This window comes from Diadema antillarum, unplaced genomic scaffold, assembly GCF_040938485.1.
Source record: "Diadema antillarum isolate AM-2024a unplaced genomic scaffold, OU_Dant_1.0 seq00001764_RagTag, whole genome shotgun sequence".
In the NCBI taxonomy this organism is placed as follows: Eukaryota; Metazoa; Echinodermata; class Echinoidea; order Diadematoida; family Diadematidae; genus Diadema; species Diadema antillarum.
Window position 1 is genome coordinate 1,095 of NW_027272445.1, and position 25,181 is coordinate 26,275.

General features: G+C 37.5%; 1 protein-coding gene across 1 annotated transcript; it reads left to right on the plus strand.

The window, feature by feature from the left end:
• The first annotated feature begins 10,280 nt into the window (after positions 1–10,280).
• On the plus strand, positions 10,281–25,074 carry LOC139712146 (uncharacterized). The gene is made up of 4 exons (XM_071623978.1): positions 10,281–10,364; positions 11,138–11,507; positions 23,974–24,214; positions 24,888–25,074. Exons 1-4 carry the CDS (start codon positions 10,281–10,283, stop codon positions 25,072–25,074), a joined length of 882 nt encoding a protein of 293 aa, XP_071480079.1.
• Positions 25,075–25,181: the final 107 nt, after the last annotated feature.

Below are 25,181 nucleotides of genomic sequence, written 5' to 3' on the forward strand. Positions count from 1 at the left end.
TTTAGTTGTTGTTTTTGCCACACTGATGCAGTAACAGAGTATGATATACAAGTGTAAAAACCAAAGTCCTTTGTTCCAAAGAGTTTGTCATAACAGGAGTCTAATATGTACACTATTACAAGAACCTTGTCTGATGACCAAAAAAATGACTGATGTTCTCCTGCAGGTTTCATTGCGGGGCTGACGTCAGGAGATTCTTCCTGCCCAGACATCAAGAGCTTCACTTTACTGAAGCTGAAAGAATCGTCCGCTATCGGTGCTGCCAGACTGGGTGCCCAGGAGGTGGATTTTGACTTGCCGGTCGACTACAAATCGACAGTGGATATCTTGTATCAACATGAGGTGTGAATGTGTCCAACCCGTCTCAAAACTATCCATTCCAGTAGTGTTGCATAATTATGTATTACCTTGTATGTAGATAACAAGAGGAATATATTGATATACAGCTTTATAGTCTATAATAAAAGTCTCTCATATTATATTGTGCAAAAAGAAACACGTATGATACTGACTTGAGTATATTTAATCGAGCTTCAACTGTGACTCTGAATAGAAAATAGATTGTAGGTTGTACATGAGAAGTTAAAGTGTTGTCATCATGCATACTTGTAATGTAAAGAAGGGCTCTGAGATTGACAAAATGTGAATATGTCACTGAGTATTATGAATGTGTCTGCCTACAATGATTCTTGCTTCAACTGGACAACACTGAACCTGTGTCAATATTGATATTGTTCTTGTGAGACAAGATGTTTTTGTTTCACCTCCTTTGCGGACACAGATTACTTAATTATAATCTGTATGCTACACTGTGAGTATCATATATATATATACAATTGCATATAAGTGTGTGTGTGTGTGTGTGTGTGTGTGTGTATGTGTGTGTGTGTGTGTGTGTATGTGTGTGTGTGTGTGTGTGTGTGTGTGTGTGTGTGTGTGTATACAGGGGTTGACACTAAGTTTTTTCACTAATGGGCCGTTCAGGCCACTAAATATAAAATTCTGGTAACCCGAAATAAAATGAAATGTGAAAATTTCTTTTGAATTTAAGATGCCTGATCAGACATCTATGAAGGAAATTTGGTGGTCTGACATCAGCTTGTAGTGTCCCTGGGCCACTGCTAATGTCAAACTCTGGTGTATATTTAATACATATATACATGTATTTATCTCTCTGCATATGGCTTTAGGAAGACAGTGTGTAGATAAGCAATGTCAGCAGTAAAGCATGTGATTGATCCTTAATATAAAGTAATTATGAGCATATCATGTCTCCCTAAAGCTGAATCCAGAGCATATGTATATCCATAATATGTATGTATGTGTATACAACAGTAAAGTAAATTCTGTGTGAAAGAAATGTAGGCATCATTAATTGAACAACAACCTGACAAAGGCTGGTTTGTGAAGAGTAATGCTCCTGCTACTACTACTACTACTACTACTACTACTACTACTACTACTACTACTACTACTACTACTACTATTACTACTACTAATGATAATAGTGGCTACTTGTATTGTGTACAGGTCCACCTTTCGGTGCTCATGGCACTTCAAAAAATGAAAAGATAGATGATACATACATATACAAACATGACAACAGAGAAGAAAATAACAAACGACAAACAAACACATACCAGATAAAGAACACAATTATGTTCCGAACATTATAGATTGCAGTTGTAGTGTGTGATTGCAGTTTATATTGTGTGAGAGGAACAGATATATTTTATGTTTGGATTTGAATGTTTGTGTAGATGATAATTGCCGTAACTGAATAGGAAAGTGATTCCACAATTTTGGTCCCATAACTTGGAAAGCACAATTCCCCAATCCATGTTTTATTGTGGGTGTTTTGGGTAACAGTACATCTGATGATGAATGTAGACTTCATTTTGGATTGTATTTCAGAACAGAGTCACATAGGTATATGGGGGTAGGGGGGAGGGGGTAGGGTGAAATGAATGAGGTACTGATATCAGAATCTTAAAGATAATCCTATTTTTCTACAGGCAGCCAATGTAACGAATGGAGAATTGGTGAAAAGTTAACAACTGGGCGGCAGAATCTAGTTGAATGTACTGGCAGTGTAATAGATGTCTTGATAATGGTACCTGGTTGCTGACTACACTTAGAAATAAAAATGACTCCATGTTCAAGTTGACTGTACAATCAAGCAAACATAACAATGCCAGTGAAAGTGTAATTAAGAAGAGACAAACACAAAATACACTAAAAAATTCCAAATCGTTTTCACCACAATATATACGTTAGTCACAGTTGGGATGCAAAGTACACCTTTGATTCACTCCTGACTATCTCCAAACTCGCTCCAGACTTGTGCTCTGTGCTGTGACCGTTGATAAAGTGTCCCAGGCGTCTGAGGTAAACACAGCACAACCTCCGGAGGTTTCAGGAGACTCTGAATGGGGTACTGGATGAGGTGGGGATGTCATCAGCATAACAAATGACCACGTTCCTGGCCAAGCTGGCACTAATAGACAGCCTATACCAGGACTATTATTACAAGACAGATCCATTTTCTTAGAGACATGTTTTGAGAAAAGAGTAGCTTGAGGACGTAGCTTTCAAAGGAAAGACTGAGACCTGAACGTCATGTGGACGGCAACACCGAACATACTTGGGAATGGCTGCAGAAAGTCACTGGTATCGCCTCTTTTGAGTCCATCAAGCGCTGCCAGAATAGAGAGGAAGACTTGATTTTGCCGCCAATGTCATGATCTTACACGGCACCCAGATTAATTGATGATGTCATGGTCCCACAAGTTTTCCTCTTCCTCTCCTCACAAATGATATTATACTCTGATTGATTTTTTGCTCATGATTTCTGCAGTGAATTCTACAAGATATTGTATTCTTTGTATCAAACTGTTCTTTACTTTTAGCAATTCTCTTTAACAGTGACAGGGGTGTTGATCTGTCTTTAGGATGGGGGGGGGGGAGAGGCAAAACTTAGGAAAATACATGTGAGGGAGCGGAGCAACAGAGCAAGAGGAGGGTGTTAAAGGGAGGTATCCCCCTCCCCTCTCTCCCCCAAGGAGATTTTGCATTTTTTGACCTCAACAGTGATGACCATGGGGGGGGGGGGGGGGGGGGGAAGGGGGGGGTGATTTTAGCTGTTGAATTATTGACAGAGAAAAATTTCAGAGTAATTTAGTACAAACATATGGGAGACTGAAAGACAATGACATCTGTCACTCTTTTTCATACGCACATGTGATTCTGTGACCCGCTTTAATTCAAATCCCCAAAGCTGCCTCATTTTCGTGATATTAGTGACGCTTTTGCTGCCTTTTTTTTCCATTACCTCTGCCCAAAAGTGTCCACTAAGTGTGTGGTAGGGAAGTGCAAGATCCTTTCTAAGCAGTAAAGGCTGTCGTTAAGTCAATAAACCTTCTTTACACAATCGGCAATGCCATTCAGATTTGTAGTTTGCATTACGCTGTCTATAACTTGTAAAGATGTAATACAAAAAGAAAAGACCGACCCACTTGTGAATACATATTAGGTGCCATTTGTTAGATTCTGGTCAATTATTTTGAGAAGATGTGGAGATGGGCTAGTTTTGACATCAAATTCATGTATATTAAGAAAAACAAGAACAAAAACCCTATTTGCTACGAAAGCTTGTTCTTTTAAAGAAAACTGCCAGAGAAGTACTTTGTGGTGAATTACCGTGAGCAGTTTGAGACGCATCATAACATGCATTGACCAGATAGAAAGTGGTTAGGCAGAATTGTAGAGGCGGTAGTGTACAAGTCCTAATGCGACTTGAGAGGAATGAACCTGCTATCCCTTGTAATCTAGCTCATGTACACTGTACGTAAGGAAAAAAAAAAAGAAACTTATGAAGTAGTGAATTCTTGCATTACATTTTAAATCCTATTTCTAATCTGAAAATGTAGACCATACAGAGATGTATTGTTTGTCCAAATCAACCAAACTGTCTTTTCATAAGATTTGCATTGTTGTTGTTGTTGTTGTTGTTGTTTTTTTGCTGTGGCTCTTTCTACATATAGGGTGTGTGTGTATGTGTGTGTATGTGTGTGCGTGTGTGTCTGTGTGTCTGTGTGTGGATAACGAGGCTAGCATGGGGAGAAAAGTGGCTGACTATGTTTTCGTCCAAAGCTTTCGGCCATGAAAATTAATTTCTCCTAAAAGTGGTAACTGTTCCGTGTCATTATTCGATGTTACCTGTGGCTTCTCATCATAGTCAGTAACAACCTATAACAATGTACTTACGGGTGGAGAATGAAAATGGGACAACTATACATGCAATCTCTTCAGAGTGAAATCTTGAGAAAATGTGTAACAGTGATTTGTTGTCTATGTTTATTAGGCACTCCTTAAAAACCTTGCTAGTGAAAATTAGGAAAGTGATGATTATTACACATTGTAGACCCCTCTATTGTACAATTCTATAGATTACGTACTACAGTCAACCTCGCCTAAGTCGACATCGAAAAACTGGTTAAGTCGAAGGAAAATTCTACCCTGCAGTGGATGGATATAATTACACGTGTTAATTACGTATATCATGTAAATTGAACTTCACGCAAGTAGATCGATTTTCTCTGGTCCCTTTTGATTCGATTAGGTAAGGTTAACTGTATTAATCCTATACACATCGTCATTTTGTGTTTGAAGTCGTTCGTATGGAATAACAAACTTCTATCAAGAGCATGAATAATTATGGTGTTATTAAGAGCCTGTAATCGTAATGCAACACTTGCAATTCATTTTTGTGTCCATGGATTTTTGTGTGCCATGTCTTCGATGATCAGTTTTCCTAATGAATAGAACAGTTGTAGACCTGCTATACTTGTAATTTAAGTGTGCACTGTCGTGTTATATTATGCACTTCGAGATTGTAGGCCTACGTATAACTCATGATTGATTCTGTGTTATTGACATGCTCATATTCCTGCAGTAAAGCAGTCATAAACGGTCTGATAAAGTAGATGCTATGCGTCAAATCTTTAAACATAGGTGCTTGGTGAATATACATGTATACCATGCTGCATTATTTCAGTAAATTCAAGAAGTATGCGGTGGTACCTCTTGTGTTAATTGCGCGTACTCTTATCATGTTACTACCATGCATAGGTACCACGGGCTATTGCACCCAAATGTTGGCTCTTGATATGTTCATTCGCTGTGATTGAATGTGAAAATAAATAATCATTAACCCAAGATAACACGTTTCATCCTATTCTTTGTTCTTGTTGAAGTTCCATTCTTGGAAACATTAAAAAAAAATCAAATAACAGTTCTGGACAGATAAAAAGGTAATCTTTAAAGAATGAGAGGTGCAACACAAACATCTTGATGAAAAACAGGGAAGTTAAAAATTTGTGAAGTTTGACTTTATTCCACAGCAGCCAATTGATACGAATATACAAAATGAGTTGATGTAATCGCTGTATATACAACTTTCTATATACAATTTGTGCATCTTTGGTGAAAGTATAGGACCATCGAGGGAAGATGGAATATTCAAGGGGAGGAGTAAAATGTGGTGTATGTATGAATGATGTACGTATGTTCTTCGTCGGTCGGGTGTGTGGTGTATGAGAATAGAAACTGAGCAAGTGAGTCGTGCAGAAACAAAACAAAAAAAAAAAATCCCACAATTAATGTTGTACAACTCAAGATTTCAGGATTCAACAATTAAGAAAATAAACATTTTTTTTTTTTTAATTTTACACAAGGTTAAAGCAAATCTCCACGATTGCTTTTTTAAAACTTACTAGTCCTTACGCGGGAAGCAATCCTATCTCAGCCAAAGTCAATTAATTTTATTTACGCGGCCGCCCATTAAACACTTCCTAAATTCCTATGTAATCCATTGTGTTACAATTTATTACTATATGTTCCTGTTCTTGGATTTAGTTAATAACTCTACAAATTCCCTAAAATTTCCTGAAGCTATAATGTAAACCATTGTTACTTATTCTCTACCAGTCGAGTATGAACTTAAAAGAGGATACAAAATAAATACAAAATATAAGCTGTAATTAACATGGGAATAAATGGGGATATATAATACATCACGCATACATAACGTGGGAATATATAGGCGTATACAGTGTATGTATATATGTACATATCTATATATATTTCACAACAGAGGAATGCATTAAATGCCAATCTTGACTTTAAGAATCCGAATTTTTTCCAAAAATTCGGATTTTCAATTAAAATCAAGATTGGCATTTAATGCATTCCTCTGTTGTGACATTATCATTGCTATTTCTAGTACTGCCAATACGCGGAGCAACTACAATATATATATAATATACTCACTTGTACATACATATACATACACACACACAACACACAGTTGAACACCGAGTCAATCTTAATTGAAAAGTGCTCTAGCACAGACATGTCGCTGGATGAAATGTTGAGAAAATAAATCATTTGAAAATAATCAAGCAAAATACTAAGAATTGTGAATACTAGTAGAAAAGAAAAAAATGAGTGCATGCATCACACACACATTGGCGTTTGTGATTTGAGTTCATCTGCGCATGCGGATTTGCGTTTTGACATTCCAGGACGGAAGCGGAAATCGAACAGGGAAAACCAGTTATTTTCTCCTCTCTTCCTCTAGAGGGCGAAGTATATAATGGTACTAGAGACTTCATGGGGGCTGCCATTACCCATTTAGAAAAGGCGGACTTTGCGTACTGAAGTAACAATTTAGGGCTCTGACTTGTAAATGGAGTGGGATGTCCCAGACCCCTTCACAAATTCGTACCAAAGATACCAAAATAAATAAAGAAAAAAATAATTAAAAATCGATAATGCAGTTTGGCCAACCCCCCCCCCAAAAAAAACCCCCCAAAAAACCAAAAAAACCAAAAAAACTGAATAGCTGTAGATATTGAGTATGAAGGTTTTAACTGCATTTTGGTTGGAAGATAAAAGCTTTTCTCATTAAATTTGAGGGGACTTTAATATATTTCATTGTGATAGGTGAAAAGAACTCGTAGTCTGGCTTTGCGAACCCTTGGACAGAGTTTGAGCCGAAGAACCCGCCTTGGAAATTTGATGGATGAAAAGGTACATCTCACTTATCCAGGATAGTGAAGATGAAATACCTCATTTCTCCCAGCTATTTTACAGAATTTTTTGTACACTGTATTTTGAATTTTAACACACGTCTCTATATGTGGGGAATTATCTACCTGTTTGAGCCCTATACCAAAGAAATTTTTCCCAGTGACTGCTAGAGTGCGGACTCTTTAAACTCCGCACTCTAGCATTACTCGGGAAAAGCTCTTTGGGCAAGTGGGGAAAATCCACTGAGATCAGAACCCGCCGCCAGCTGTGCGTACGTACCGTGAGTCTAAGGGTAGAGCATAATGCGTTATCCGTTGGAAAAAAAACACCCTCACTGGTGTACTGTACTGAGGAAGTGAAGCTAACATATGTGTAAAATAAAAGGCCTAACTTCTTAGATTTACCACTCAACCTATCAGCAGGGTGATGTAGGACAAGCCTGAAACGTATGTGAACAACCTTCTCGTTTTGAAACTTTCAAACGTGTGAATGAGATGCGCTGTTTTGATGAAATGCACATTATGTTTGGACATACTCCACGCAAGAATCTGCCTGTATAGCACTTATCTGTATTTATATGATGAGCCGTCAAATAACGTGAAGTGCGTCGAAATGTATGGACCCTGTACTTTGAGTCACCAACCTTAGAACCTACCTACGTGTATATTTTCGGTTCCCATACTAGTTATAGTAGTTATAATAATTATAGGCTTAAGTACTGTAAAGAAAAGAACATATTCTAATCAAAGACTCCGTAGCCAGCTGAATGGTCATCTATGACATCGCCATTGGGCATTGACTGATCGCGTGCATTGTGTACCGATTGGAGTCTTTTGGAGTTTACTATAGTATGTAGTACTAGTAGTATCAGGTACAATTATAATACTAGGTTCTGCTATTACAGCTGTACTAAAGTTATTACTTCTAAGTTCTACTGTAGATCCACAACACGTTGCACGTGGTTGCAGGTAAAATACTAATTTCGTGGTTTGTTTGTGTGTGTGTGTTTTGTTTAGTTTTGTTTAGTTTAGTTTTGTTTTGTTTTTTGTTTTTTTGTTTTTTTGTTTTTTTTTTTTTGGGGGGGGGTGTTTTTTGTTGGGTTCTTTTATATCTCATCGGGCTCTTTTGTTGTGTATATCATTATTATTTTATTCATTTTTTTTTTGTTAAAAGGGCAATGCAGGGATTAGGGGCCAAGAATTTGCGTAACCTAAGCTTATTTTAGTAGAATTTGTACCAGAGTTTTATTTTGCTTTTTGTCTTTTTTCAATCCTTCAACCTCCCTCTCGAGGTATGAAAATACAAGCAAACATGGAATAAAAACATAACAGATTTGTGAATATAAATGTTGTACATAATGACACAAAGATAAAAGATGATAGATGCCTCATTAGGCCTCTTATAGGTGTACTGATCTACATGTATGTGATATACATGTAGCATAATGGACAGACCAGAATGCGACAAGTTGGTCTGTCATGTTATATACGTTCGACACTAAATGTAGAAGTGGTATAAAACACAATGTTCAGTAGAATTTCAGAGCTGTTAATATCTTCTCTTATCAAAATTAGACCATTCAATTAAAAAAAAAAAGGATTCAATGAACATTCATAATTTGACCTTCATGTCAGTAGGCCCTATATTTCTGTCCAGCGTTACACAGATTATGTTTACCCCAAACGTTGGCATACATTTTAATAGATTACTTATTTAAAGCAATTTTGGGGCAAAGTTGTCTCTATCATTAAGTGTTCTAAAAGATCATAGTATTGGGGCGGGGGGGGGGGGGTAATGCACATTGGAAACAGAAAATGAAGCAACATCCCTGAAAAGTAATTAATTTTACTGTGGAAATGACTATTTCTTCGACATTCGCATCCTTTTTTGATTAGCAAGTTGTTCGCGTGCTCCGTGAAATCAGCCCTTAGGTAAAAATGCATTCTATTCAAAATTTATTTATTCCTTTAAAGAATACATATTCATTTATGAAAAATACACAAATCATTGATAAGTTTTGCACGGGCATCATCAATGTTGCCATTAGAAAAATAAACAACGGGATAATCTGCATGCAGTTGAACTGAGAAATTTGCAGTGTGTCTAAATAAAGTATTGATAACACAAGGGGACCAAGAATCGATCCCGGTGATACGCTCAGAAAAGATGGGAAATGGAGATGAAAGATTTGAATTCAGAAAAGTTTAAATAGATCACCCTTTCAGGTAATTGGTAAACCAGGGCAAACATTTCATCTGATACTCCAATATAGCGTAATTTGCTAAGAAGCAAGTTATGATTAAGTGACGCGACAAAACGTGTGTTTTTTTTCAAGTCTATGAATATTTTATCCCAAGCACTTTTTCTTTGTCTATGGCTTTCATCCATTCATCGGTAACTTTGACAAAAGGTGTGACGACCGACTGTCTCCGTCTAAATGAATGATATTTCGATAAAGGCTGTTTTCTTCAAGAGATGTCATAAATTGTATTTTTACAAAATCTTTCCCATAGCCTATCAGTGCCTATATATAATAGAAACAGTTTGTATTAAGTTGAAATGGGACGGAAATTAACTAGAAAAATATGATACAGGCGTATTGCTATATACAGTATAACAATTACTTCGGAATCTATTTTTACACAAAAATCTATATTGATGTATACGATGTTTAAACAAGGCCTGGTGATGGGACAGTCATTTTCAGAATCTTATAAGAAATCTCAATATAAATTTGCCGATACTTCCAGTTTCACTTACTTGTCTTTACGCTGTAAAGTGTTTTTGTTTGATTTTACAGAGCATGCATGGATCAAGTCTGTCCAACAAACTCGAGAAATTGTTTTGCCAAAGTTACAGACTTTGCTCGTAATAGAGGGTTGTCATGGATACCAAACAGAGAGGGGGTGGAGGGGGCAAGCGTGGCCGAGGTAGAGGAACTGAGAATGAGCAGAGACATCGCGGTGCTCAACACGGGGGAAAGAATTCTTCCAGATATGACGGACATGGGCAAAGTGGCAAAGACGGGCCCTGTGCAGCCGATGGGGGAGCTTTTGGCAACGGGAGCAAGGATGGTCGAGGTGGGAAACGCGGCGGACATGAACGAGGGAGAGGAGGATGGCACGGTGATTGAGGGAGAGGCGGGGCGCACCCTGAACGCGGCAAGGTGAGGCACGAGGAAACTGAACATGGACCATCTGAAAGGGGCAGAGGTCGTGGAGGTGGAAACAGAGGCGGTGGACAGTTTCGCGGGCGTGGTGGCCCTGATCGAGGTAGGGGTCGGGGTGGAAAAGGCGGATTAAGACGTGCAGGAAGCAGGTCAGAGTTGAATGAAAGTGGAAATATCCAGGAGTCAGACTTCGACGGAATGCGACCGCCACACAGTCCTGCAGGTCAGAGTGTACCAGTCGGGATAAGCAGCCCTCCATTACCCCCGGTAAGTCACGTATTGTTCTGTACAGCTGTAACAAATACAAGGGCTTGAGTGTTGAATTGATATTTATCCGGGATAAATGCCATACCAATGCAAAGTGAACCTTCATTACCGCAGACATCATATGACTTTTTGTTTTTGTTGTTGTTCTTGTTGCATTCCCCGTTGTGGAATGCGCAAAAGTCTTACATTTTGTCATTTTTAAGATTCTAGGATAAACACAGTAAATAATTTGTGCCAAGTTTTAATTTTCCTTGAATTTCCACTTTAGTTCCGGTCAGATTACATTTTATGCGATTTGTAACAGAGAGTCAAAAGGTTTACATAACTCAATTTGATGTCACCAAGATTTCAAGGGGTTATATTGAGGAAAGTCATACAAGTTCCACAAGGCGCCGAGGGAACTCATTACACAACAATTCTTTAAGAAAAATATTGTGTTCGAACCTCAAGCCATACACGATAGCACGCGCAATAGGTGTAGTTATTTTCATCATTATTGTTAAAACAATATTTTAATCATTGCAAAAAAAAAATATTGTTCACTGCATGCAATGGTGCTGTATTTACTCGTCCTATCAATTGTATGATAATATATTGTTTATTGAGCAGCCATATCAGGCACAACAGTTCATTCCACCGCTGATGGGACAGCCCGGAAGACCACCAGTTAAGAGCGACATTCCCCATGGCCAAGTAGGACTTTCTTCATCACAGCCGTGTATTCCTTCTCCTCCACTGATACCTCCTCCTCCGTTGGTACCTCCACCGTTACATCAAGGCGGTCCCCAATCATTTAGTCCCAGACCTCAACTCTTCAGTAACTTCCCGCAGCAAGGTCCGACAGTGGCAAGTTATAGACCTTGCATGCCACAGTTTCCTCCAAGAGGCCCACCACCGGCCCAACAGCAGGCTCGACCAACAGGTGTTGCATATCCCATGCACCAACAAGGGCTACATGGTCAACCTTCACGAGACCATGGTATGTCTTTTTTTTTCTCTTGTCAATAAATGCTCGAAGCAAGACCCTCCCATGAAATTTGTGTTACCTTACTTCTCACATCATTCCAGAATTAGCTGGTTTCACGTGGGAAGATCCGTGTGTGATGATGATGATAATGATCCATGCAGCATTTGTATAGCGTCATATATATGTTGTAGGAAATGTGTGTGTGTGTGTGTGTGCGCGCGCGCGCACTTGTGTGATTATCTTCTTTAGAAGGAAGTAGAATTAGGGCAAAGCAGTTTGGGTTGATGAACGTGCAGATCGCAAGGAATATTCTGAAGAAAAAAAAATATTCGTATCCAACAAAGAGAAAAAAAATCGTAATGTAAAGGACGAGGCCACACGGGGTGCATGTCGTAATTATGACACAAAGAAATTGTTGTTGTTTTTAGAGTAGCAACATTTTGCGATCTATATTTTTAAATTGAAGCAGGATATTGAAATAAACCAAATTAATTTCGATAACAGATACTTTTATTATAGAGTGGGACGATGTATTCGATGAAATTTTCCACATTGGGAATTTTTCTTTATTTTTCTACTAGGTCATTGTTCAAATTCATGAAATTCTTCCGTCGAGATATTTTCATTGTAACTGATAGATAATTGCCCTACAAAGACGGAGGGCAATTGTCAATCAGTTGCAAAGAAAACATCTCAACGGAAGAATTTCATGAATTTGACTAATTACGCAGTATACCCGCTGCATGCTATAAGGATTAGAACCAACACTTGCTGTCGGACGGAAGCTCGGTGGTCGAGTAGAGATGACGCCTGTCCGGAGATCAGGAGGTCGTAGGTTCGAATCCTGCTCGAGTATGTACGCCCATGATTTTTTATCATGGCTACCACTAAAACACTGATCAATTCAGTGCTTATTTACGTCGATGTAGGGCAATTGTCAATCAGTTGCAATAGGCCGTTGTTTTGACGATTATTGATTTCTAATGTTAGGATTAGATATTTGAAATTAACTCTGAAAACTCTGTGATATGAATTTGAAAAGTGGTAGATACACAATTGGTCGTTGGTCTTAAGTGCACTTCAGTGACCAATGAAGATATCTGGATGAGAATAATGATACGGGATATTATTTTGTTAATAGGTTTTGCAACATATTTCAAGAGGAGATAGGAACATTTTGCAATCAGTCTTTAAGAGTCATACCATTCAGAGATACGGGGTTGACCATCATGGTTTCCAGTTTATTTCTGGTTTGAAAGACTAGTTCTAACTCTGATTTTAGTTCATACTCCTTCCATGGGTGATTTACACAAAAGAACATCACTTTGTTTGAATTTTGTTTTTTTTTTAAGATAATATGCGTTCTTTGTGAAAACTAAATATTGAAACATGTGTTATTGGATGCCAGGTATTTTGTATTAAATGACTAAACGAACGTTGATTTTTTTTTCGGAGGTCAAAGGGGCTTTACTGTCTTTTCGTGATTTAAAGAACATTTCTGGATTGCAAAAAAGAAAAAAAAACACAAAAATGGAGAAATGACACTTACGTAAGGAAAAATTGAAATGTATTGTTGATTTGGAAAACTACAAAATGATGTATTGTACGACATTATCCGATAATGCAGAAGGTGCCAATCAACTGAATTCAGATGATGTGATGATGATGATGGTGTGTGTGCGTCTGTATATGAGTTTAGTATAGATGTATGCATACAGTTTTCGTATGTATTTTTCCAACTTTGGAATGCTTCAATACAAGGGCTTTTCATGCCTCCGCCACGAAGTGGTGCCGGAGGCATTATGTTTTCGGGTTGTCCGTCCGTCCGTCCGTCCTTCCGTCCGTCCGTAATGAATTTTATGGACAAGGTAACTATCAAAACCTTTTGAGGTATCCTAATGAAACTTGGCATGTATGTGTATTAGGGGGCGAAGTTGTGCCTATCAAGTTTTGGGTGCACATGCTCAAGGTCAAAGGTCAAAAGGTCAAGGTAAAATACATAAAATGTCACTTTTTCCATCACATCTATGCAATGCCTGAAGATGTCTTGAAACTGAGTGTATACATTTATTACCCAATTAAGATTCTCTGGTGAAAGTTTTGGTCATGAGGTCATGAAACTTGGCATGTATGTGTATTGGGGGTGAAGTTGTGCCTATATAGTTTTGGGTGCACATACTCAAGGTCAAAGGTCAAAAGGTCAAGGTAAAATACATAAAATTTCACTTTTTCCATCATATCTATGCAATGCCTGAAGATGTTGTCTTGAAACTGAGTGTATACATTTAATACCCAATTAAGATTCTCTGGTGAAAGTTTTGGTCATGAGGTCAAAGGTCAAAGGTCAAGTAAAAATATTAAAACTTCACCTTTTTTCTCTGTACTTTGGAAACTGTTTAAGGTCTCTTCATGGAACATAGTGTATATACATGTACTGACTGCCAGTGATTATCTAGAGAATTTAGGGTTCATGGGGTCAAAGGTTAGGGGTCAAAGGTCAAGGGCAACACTTCAAAATTTACTTTTTCCCTCATGTTTATGCAATGCCAGCAGGATTATTTTTTTTACACTAGATGTATGCATGTTTAACCTAATAGAGACTATCTGGAAATTTTTTTCTTTTGTTTTTGCCTCAAAGGTCAAAAGGTCAAAGATCAAGTAAAAGTGCTAAACTAAGTTTTTCCTCCATATCTCGGTTATCCTGAAATGTACCACATATTTATGCATCTTCTGCCTGACAGTGATTATCTTATGAATTTTAAAGTCAAAGGTGATATGAAAATGGTAACAATTTATTATTCAATACAGAAATTGCACTTTTCTCCATACCTTGAAAATTACTCAATGCATAAAGGTATGAATGGGTCAAAGTCAAGTTAAAGTCCGTAAATCCCAAATACATGCTCTCCTATTCATCCAATTAAACCTAGGTCAAGGAAGGTGAGCATTCAGCACATTTGTGACAAACTTGTCATTTTAATATTTTGTCAATTTTGTGAAAATGTAATCACACATTGTCCACATGTACTATTTAGACCTATTAGGAGAATCATGCATTATGGCGGAGGCATACCAGTCGCCATAGCGACATTTCTAGTTGGTGTCTTTAATGATTTTTCAGTCAAGATTCTTTTAAATGTTTTTTTTTTATTTATGCACGTATCTTAGACCCACATTCCACATTAAGAGACCCTTGAGAGACCACTGTAGGTGTGAGACCCCAAATTGACAAGATCCGTCAGCAGTCTCCAAGACCATAATACTGTCTATTTGGAATGGCTTTTAAACGCCATTGGGAGATCATTGATAGACCAAAAAGTACCATTCCAACAAATTTCTCAGGACTCTATATGGGACTTTAAAGACAGCAGAGTGTTCGCTGAGAGATCAAGAAGACTAATGAAAAATCACTAGATTATTTGAAAAACTCCCCTGTGATCTTCGAGAAATCAATCAAGATCTCCCATCAAAATAAAAATATATATATATATAAATATTATATATATATATATATATATATATATATATATATATATATATATATATCATTTGTTGTACTTTCTCTCTTTATAACCAGAAAAAAAGTGTATTGCTGATTTCTTTTATTCCATTGTATTTGGTAATAACGTTAAAGAATGGGCCGGATGCATAGAAGCTAGCAATTGCTTGTGCTAGCCTTTTACTTGAATCCGTATGCATAAAAACAAGCAATTGCTTGCTGCTCGCAGGCAATTGCTTAAGCCCCTGTCACACTGAGCTCATTCGTTGCTCAAATCGTCAGTCCGGTGGACAAAGTGTAAAGTTTTTTTTTTTTTTTTTTTTTTTTTTTTTTTTAGAGGAGCGTACATGCACGGTCTAGGGGCCAAACAAAATGAAGATACAACGTACCTGGGGCGATTGAGTACAGGACAGTGGAACGTGCGCAAACGCATGAAAAACGAATATGAGCTGCATGCCCACAGGACAAAACGCACGAGGGACAAATGGACGACACATGAGACGTACATCGAACGTCAGAGATCCATTCACGTGATGGCTATGAGGCTACAAATACGTGCATCATCTTTGCGCGTCCACCACTCGGCCAGTTCTGCCTCTACTGCCTCTCCACTTCATTTCACATCTCATCAGCTGCCATCAATACGCCAAACTTGGGATCAAAGGCCAAGACTTAATTTCTTCCTCAATATGGTGGCTACTTTTGCCAGACCTTTGACACTAATTTCTTCATTTTGGTTCCAAATATCACTTACATGATTGTATATTTACCTCACTGTTTCTCACTTTACACAGTCACTTTCATACATGCCCCGTGTTACTGCACAAATCTAGCTTTCTCTTTTTTTTCACATGCTTTTTAAAGTGATTAACAGCTATATCAACATTGATTTTCTCAAGATAAGGCACATATTCTTCATTGAACTCATCAATTGTACTAGAAGATCCTGAAGTCAAATTAACATTTGTCTGCATTCAGAATATCAATGTCGGCAATACATTTTTTTTTTCAAGTTGGGACATGGACTCAAAACTTGAAGCAGTCTCTATTTTTCTCTCAAACAGTTTCTGTGAAACAGCAAATCAAATGCAGCACAGTAAGATGGTTAGGTTTCCTAATGCTATTCGAACCTTGTCATCATGGGTTTTAATTTTGATGACATAAATCTTCTACTCATTGTCTCACTTTCAACCCGAAGTTCACCACCTCTGGGACGTGTGAATATCCAACAATTCATCTCAGCCGATGCCCAGTCATATTGTTTGTGCTTCATCGCACCATGATCATGATGATAGCGGATCTGATCAGCTGGGCTCCCCTTTTTTGTGGTACAACTAGTGTGATAATGATGCTCCCCTAAATTTCTTCAGATATGCTAGTTCCTCGTTATTTACAACATTCTTCTAACAGCCATGATAGTAAACTGTCTGAAAATCTTGCTCTTCCGAAAGACTTGCTGTCATGTCACAGAGGGTGAGAAGGTTGTTTCCCTATGATAGTCCTTCCGACCTTGAAGCATCATGATGCATTTTGCTTTCTCTTTGATGTGCCTCTCAACTTTTCACCTGAAACAAACATTTGCATAGTGAATTCGGGGAGACTTAGTAAAGCAGCTGTAATTTGTTTCGCCTTTATCAATCTTGTTTTTATGACAACTGGTCATACAAACCAAATTGCCTGCGTCTCTAAGGACCAAGCCACGTCTTGGACCACACCTGCCTTTGATGTATACCTTTTGGAGCCGGTGGCAGTTCGTCACGACAGACAGGCATTGAATGAGAATGGCGAGGTTCTACGGCGTTTTTATATGCCCTTGCAGGAATCAGTTACGGCAAGGCCGGTACATATTCATTAAACATCAGCTTCATGTCCTCCTCATATTCTGTAAATGTGTTGTAGATATCATGTAGGTAAGATGTAACCATCACTGCGATGGCTGTCCTGTCCGTTTGCCACCCGTAAGTACATGCGTTTTGCCCGTTGGTCGTCTCGTGGCTATGCCGTGGGTATGCGTTTGATGTGCTGTACATAGCCGTTCCATATGTCCCATCCCTTGCAGCAATGGACTTTAAAGGAGGCCTAGCGGATGGAAACGAGTGGGAAACGGCAAAGAACAGTGCAGATACAGGAGAAAACGTGCAACTATCGGACAAAGGTCGGATCGCGCTATCCGTTTTTGGCGAGATAAAACTTTGTGCTGGCACAAAGTTTTCTGGCCGCTCTGACGGAAATCACCGAAAGATTAACGTCCATCCAGATGACAAAAAGGAAATAAAACGCATTTTAACGGATGTCTAAAATCGACATTCCTTTAATTCCCACACGTTTGCCTCATCCGGCAAAGTGTGACAGGGGCATTAGAGATCAAGCATTACATATTGTGCATGTAACATATAGGCAACATCCATTATTAAAGTTTTGTTGCACCCGATCGTGCAAGACGCACGATCTATTTTCAATTTTCATGATCGATCGATCTACTTATAATCGATCAACTTATTGATCGATCTACTTATTCCACTTGATTTATGAAGTTAATAACATCCATCATTAAAGTTTTGTTGCACCCGATCGTGCAAGACGCACGATTCATTTTCAATTTTCATGATCGATCGATCTACTTATTCCACTTGATTTATGAAGTTAAAACACCAGTGATATTATCATAGTATACTGAATTATTCAAATTCAGTTGTTGTTTTTCTTATTGTGTGCGAAAAGGGGCAAAAACGCCATATTCGTAGCCTTTTGCTTTTTGTTTCAATTGATAATTTTATGTCTTTGTTCAAACGCATGATACTAGATACATGCATTTTACTGTGTGCTTCATTATTATGCATGCAACATAGGCAACATCTTAAAGTTTTGTTGCACTCGATCGTGCAAGACGCACGATTCATTTTCAATTTTCATGATCGATCGATCTACTTATAATCGATCAATTTATCGATCTACTTATTCCACCTGATTTATACATTATGTAGTTAAAACACCAGTGATACTATCATAGTGTACTGAATTATTCAAATTCAGTTGGTTTGTTTTTTTTTTTTTTTTTTTCTTATTGTGTACGGAAAGGGGTAAAAACGCCATATCCGTAGCCTTTTCGTTTTTGTTCCAATTGATAATTTTATGTCTTTGTTCAAACGCATGATACTAGATGCATGCACCTTACTGATTGTTTCTTATTATGCATGCAGCATAGGCAACATGCATCACTAAAATTTTGTTGTACCCGATCGTCCAAGATGCATGAGTCATTTTCAATTTTCAAGAGAAGCTTGAAATTTTCAAATGTTTACGGTCCCAAGATGTTTATTTACATAATAACAAGTCACAAACCTGTTCCAACAACTATCTGTTGGGGTATTCGGAAATTAAGAATTAGTGAGACTGTATTGATAACTATATTTTTTTTTCTGATATTTCTCGCATTCATACTATCGTGAATTTAGTTTTGAGAATCGCTACAGTATCTTATGCCAGATTTTGTTTCTCGCGAATTTTGATGTATATATTTCTCGAACAATTACAGTCATATTCGTCGACTTTTAGTATTCATTAATTCTGAACTATTTCCTCGTATTATTCCAATTTACAAATTTCTACAAACTTCTACTGAACAAAATAACAAGTTTTGTCCTAAATTATCATAGAAAGATATTTATCAGAGACTTGCAATATTTCCTGCACTTCACAAAGATAGTCTGCTATAACTGTCCGAATCCAGTAAAGCTAAACATTTTGTATCTTTCCCTCTCGCACGCGAGATGCACACACACAATAGGCAACCTTCCACTCATTCACTTGCACTCACCCACAGTACGACGCGCGTCTGTGTTCAATGGCCTCCATTTCTTTCGTCGTGTTCTCCTTTGAATAATGAATAACGAACCTGCACACGAAGCTGTGGACCAATATTTAACAGATCATCATAGTGAATACTTCACAATTGACGAATTCAATTCTGAATTTTGCCCCCAAACTGGAAATGATAGTCGATCTGTTCACAGTTTTTCCATAGATAAATACTTCAGCCTCATTCATATCAATTCACGAAGCTTGAATAAGAACTTTGAATCAATCGAAACGCTCTTAAACTCTCTTCACCATTTTGCCTTTTCTGTAATAGGAATTTCTGAAACTTGGTTGCATTATGTCTCCCCAAATATGTTTAGTATTCAAAATTATGATATGATTCGTGCAGATAGAAGGACTGGAAGAGGAGGTGGAGTAGCCTTGTATATACATAATCAACTTCGTTACAAACTCCGACCTGACTTATCCATAAATGGTGTTGAAAGCTTATTCGTCGAAATTATAAATGATAAAACTAAAAATATTATTATAGGTATTATTTATAGACCACCAAATAACGAAATAGATTTATTTCTAGACAGCATTGAAATTTTTTCAAATACAATTATTCATGAAAATAAAAGTTTGTTTTTAATGGGGGATTACAATATTGATTTACTAAGTACGACAAACCATAATTCTTCTAGATTTCATAACACATTATCATTAAGTAGTCTTTATCCTCACATTAATAAGCCTACGAGAATCTGTAACACCACGTCAACTGAGACTTTAATCGACAACATTTTCTCTAATATTATTGATAAAAATTATACTAATGGCATACTTTATTCAGATATATCTGATCATCTTCCCATATTTACCATTCACGAGCAGATTGGAAACGTTCAACCAAAACAAAAATGCTATAGAACGCGAAGAAAAGAATCTCACGAAAATATTAATTCATTAATATCTGATTTATCACGCGAACAATGGCAAGATGTGACTTCGGTCAATGACGCGAATCTATCTTACGAAATGTTTTTGCATAAATTTCTTTATTATTATAATAATCGTATTCCCTTAGTTAATAAGAACAATCGCGCAAAAATAAAACAACCATGGATTACCAAAGGGCTAATGCGTTCTATACTCACCCGTAATCGCTTATATAAAATGTCCTTACGTAAACCAACACCACAGAACAAAGCAAAATACAGAACATATCGAAATACATTAACCACATTAATCCGGGCATCTCGAAAGCGATATTATTCAGACATATTAGAATCAAATAAGGACAGTAAAACCAAACTGTGGCGAACTATCAATGACCTTATTAAGAATAAAAAGAAAGAACTCCCGACCGTTATTTCCGAAAATGACCAAGATGTTAACGACCCTGAAATCATTGCAAATTGTTTTAATAAGTTCTTTACCAACATAGGCCCCAATCTCGCCTCAACAATACTTCCAAACGCTGGAAATTTTACAGATTACCTTCCTGAAAGTAATAATAATTCTTTATTTTTTACTCCCACGAATGAAAATGAAATACTGAATATTGTTCGATCTTTTAAGTCGAGTAGATCATGTGGCCACGATGGATTAAGTATGCACTTACTAAAACAAATAATATATTTTTTAGTAACCCCCATAGTACATATCTGTAACTTATCATTATCTACTGGGATCTTCCCAAATTCTTTAAAGATTGCGAAAGTAATCCCTATTCACAAAAAAGATGATGCGTCCCAAATAAAGAATTATCGTCCAATTTCATTATTGCCCGTCATTTCCAAAATCCTTGAAAAGATTGCACATGAACGTTTGTATAAGTTTCTAGTTGATAACCACATTTTAAATCCTAACCAATTTGGTTTTCGAAAAGGTTTTTCTACAGATTTTGCAATCATTCAAACTTGTGACAAAATTATCGATTCTATTGCGAACAAACAGCACGTGATAGGAGTTTTTATGGACCTGAGCAAGGCCTTTGATACAATAGACCATGGAATTTTATTAAAAAAGCTACATAATTATGGCATAAGAGGAATAGTTCTTTCCTGGTTCCGAGATTATTTATCCCAACGTCAGCAATACGTAGCATTTCATTCAAGTACCTCGTTTAAGTCATATATTACTTGCGGTGTACCACAGGGATCCATTTTAGGACCTCTACTTTTTCTTATATATATTAACGATATTATAAATTCCTCAACCCTTCTCACCTATGTATTATTCGCGGACGATACCAGTGTCTTCTACTCTCACAACTGTTTAAACACACTAGTGGATATACTTAATTCTGAGCTTGCAAAAATTTCTACATGGTTTAAATGCAATAAATTATCACTAAATATAGATAAAACGTGTTTCATAAACTTCAATACTTCACATTTGCAACCGATAATGCCTAATAACATTATTATTGATGGTATGCCCATTATTGGAAAAAAATCAACCAAGTTCTTAGGGGTAACCCTTGACTCCAATTTAAATTGGAATAACCACATTGACAATATAACCACATTAATATCTAAAGTCATTGGAATACTTCGGAGATTAAAATATTTTGTAACGGAAAAAGTACTCACTATGTTATACAATGCATTAATCTTACCGTATATTAATTATTGTAATGTTGTCTGGGGAAACTGTAATAAAACCAAAGTAAATGTTATTTTTTTTTTACAGAAAAAGGCAATAAGAATATGTACTAACTCACATTATTTAGAACATACTGATCCATTATTTCTTAGACTAAAAGTTCTTAAAGTTGACGATATACACAAATTTCAAACAGCAATATTTATGTTCAAATACACGCAAAATCTACTCCCACTCTTCCACAACGCATTTTCCCTTAACAGGGATGTCCATGCTTACCCCACGCGCCATCGTAATGATTTCCATTTGAATAACCCTAAACTCCTATTAGCTCAAAAATCAATTCGGCATAACGGGCCTGATATTTGGAATTCACTCCCTCTCCACATTAAACAGTGCACATCTCTCTATTCCTTTAAGGCAAATACAAAGAAATATTTCTTGGCACAATATCATACGGTACAGTAATCATTAAACATGTACCGCTTATACTCAACAACAAGGCAATATTTTGGTCCACCCCCTTTTCCCTTTCTTTTACTTTGCTGCCTGACCCTTCGCCCATATTATAACATATTCAATCATTTTCTTAGAAGTGCTGACCATCAACACTTTCGCGCTTCATCACCTGCACACGCACTCACAGGCACCACTCCTGTTTACCAAGTAATTGTATAAAACTGGATTTACACGCATTTTAACATGGCCCATCCGTATTAGTGTTCAAGTACTACAATAAAAAATGGTAATTTAACTCTGGCTGTCCGTCTGTTCAAGCACGGCTTATAACGGCGGCCCTCTGCATTATATGTATATATTATATATTGTACTGTGAATCAAGTCATTATTGGCCATATAAACATTTTGTATGTTATTTAACGTTTCATTTGTCTTTATATACAAAATATGACTTACTATGTAATATGTCAATAATTTTCAGAATTGTATTTGTGTAATTGAACCTGCCTTTGTTATTTTTGTATTCTGAAAGAAAATATGAAATGCAGAAAATAAAATCTTTTCAAACAAACAAACATTGCTTAAAAACGTATACATAAAACGGACCTTTTGCTTGTTTTTGCTAGCAATTGCTTACGATTTTCCAAGCTCTGTAAAATGAGCGAGAGCTTGTGCTTAACTGGGACGTTCCTTTTTAAGTATCATTTTCAAATTCATAAAAGAACGACAAAACTTGTGCAGGAGTGGTATAAATGTACAAGAAATTACTCCTAAATAGGGGACGAAAATTTTTCGTTTCAACAACGGGAATGTCCAATGATTAGCAAACAAAATGTGATGAAAAACAGGTACAGTGTATGTTGCCTGACTTCGGTGGAGAGCAAGGAGACCTCTCTCCACATGCAACCTGGCAGATTCGGGCTACCGATACAAGCAGTGATGGGAATCGGCCAGTATGTGTCTGTATAGATGCGTGTGACGTCTTTGTGTGCATATAATGACTCTATGAGTGTCATTTCATAGCTCCTTTGCTATGTCAGGAAATATTTTCGCACACACACATCCTTTCAAATACATGCTGTCACAGCTGCCTTTGTTCGTGTGTTCGCACAGGCGTGACGTCCCTTTTTGAAAACGCAAGCAATTGCTTGTGCGGGACAAGCAAAAGGTATAAGCACAAGCAAAAGGTTATGCATTAAGTAATTGCTTGAGCATGACCCTTTTTTTTGTATTTCTGGGATTTTATTGATCAGATCAAAAACATCGTGCTTTTGCATGACATTTTTTGCTAGACGAGCTTGTGCTTTTGTTTGAAGCAATTGTTTACACGCAATTGCTAGGTTTATGCATTCGGCCCATTGTCCTCAATGTTATGCTGTGAATTTGTTATGACTTATTTATTAGATATACCCTGTACTTGTACCATTATGTATGATTTTCATGAAAAACGCAGATATAATATCAAACTGAAATTGAGAGACTAATTTTTCAATAATTTCTCAATGATCTTGCAGTGATCTTTATAAAAGATATGCTAATTCTTGAGAGACTGTCGAAAAATATGGGTAAGGCCCTTGACCGCTCATTGAGAGATTGCTGAAAGACTTCTGAAAGACTGCTTTAAACCGTTTGACAAAAAAATGGAGACTATAGACACAAAGTTCACTGAACGATCACTTTTAGGAATCGTGATGGACCTCGTAGATCACTGAAAATTTACTGAATGATCATTGAGACATCTGCTGATGTTTACGGCATTTCAGTAGTCTTTCAGAGGTCTTGCTCTACAGTAGTTGTATGTGGTGTGGGGGTATTACACATATTTGGTTTGGCATCCGCAAGTGTATTGTTGCGTCGAGCAAGGCCTCAACTGAGCTACGTAAAGTTCTTTGTCACTATATAGCATGAACCGTGTATTGAAGAAGGGCGCACATTACAAGTTGCGTTTATTCAATCTTTGCGTGTGTGTGTTTGTGTGTGTGTGTGTGTGTGTGTGTGTGTAGATTGTGTGTGTATGTATGTGTATGTCCTTGCGTACGCAGGGTCATCACATCCATGCGAGTTCACGTAGTCATTGTCACTTTCTTCCGATTTGACTTTCTTCCGTAGGCACAAGAGAGGAATTTCAGCACGGGAGAACACGAGGGCGCCGAAGAAACGAAAGCAACCGGAACAGAAGTCGACAGCGCCGTAACAGTAGTTACGATCGTAGTTCCATCCGAGATGAAAATGAGAGCCTCTACGACAGCGATGATGGCGACAATGTGTCAGTCGTTAGCAGCATTAGCAATCCTCAAGAGCTAGACGAACCCCGACTTGAAGTAGAAAGTGATTCGTCAAACGCAGAAGAGTAAGAGGAAAGGCAGTAGAATGTAGTTGAACATGAGCATGATGAAGGAATGTGGGTTGATTTAGATTTTCCTATAGTATATATTTCTCTGTATACGCATATCTCAATATTCCAATTATATCTTGTTACGTGCACAAGTGTATCACCACGTTACAGTAGACATGTTTGATGGAGAGGGTAACATGTAGTCTGATTTTACTACGAGCTATGTTTTGATGACGGGCAAACCTTCAACAAAATGATCGCAGACTCACTTGGAGCTGTATCTGATTGGCAATATTGAGCGTGTTATATCCTTCAAAAGTGAGCGTCATTTCTCGAAATCCCTGCACACTACGGCATGCCAAAGACATTGGTTTATAAGTATTGATATTGATTTAAAAACTCCATTTGCCATTTGCCGTTACATTGTATACTGCAGCATGCTGGTAAGATAGAGGTGTCATCTAATCTGCACTGGAATCAAGAACTCTAGCAGGTTTTTGCATCGCCTCCAATCGCTCTGAACATATCAGAGACAGTCATGAATATTGACGTCCATACAATTCATCCTGACCTTGTATTTCATGAATGTTAAAGTATCGATAGGAACTTCCGGTATTAATGGCTTCACTTCATCTTCCCACTGAACTGAGATTTGAAGAGGAATTTCTGTTTTTCATTCCCACTGCAGATATCCTGATTTGGAAGAGGATTTCATAACAACGCTGATGACCAAGCCGGTTATAGAGGTTTGTGGAGAGCTACTGAGGCAAAAAGGTAGTGTGGGCAAGCTACTGGGCCAGAGAGAGGTGGCACCGGAAGCCTTGGCAAATATTATGCACATTATTGGCTCAAATTATTCAAGACAAAGAATGTGACGCGTCACAGCTGATCAAGACAATACGGCGTCAAACTAGACTCATTTGCCACAGTACATTTTGCGCCTAAGAGTCGATACCGACAACGAGACTCCAGAGAAGCTGCT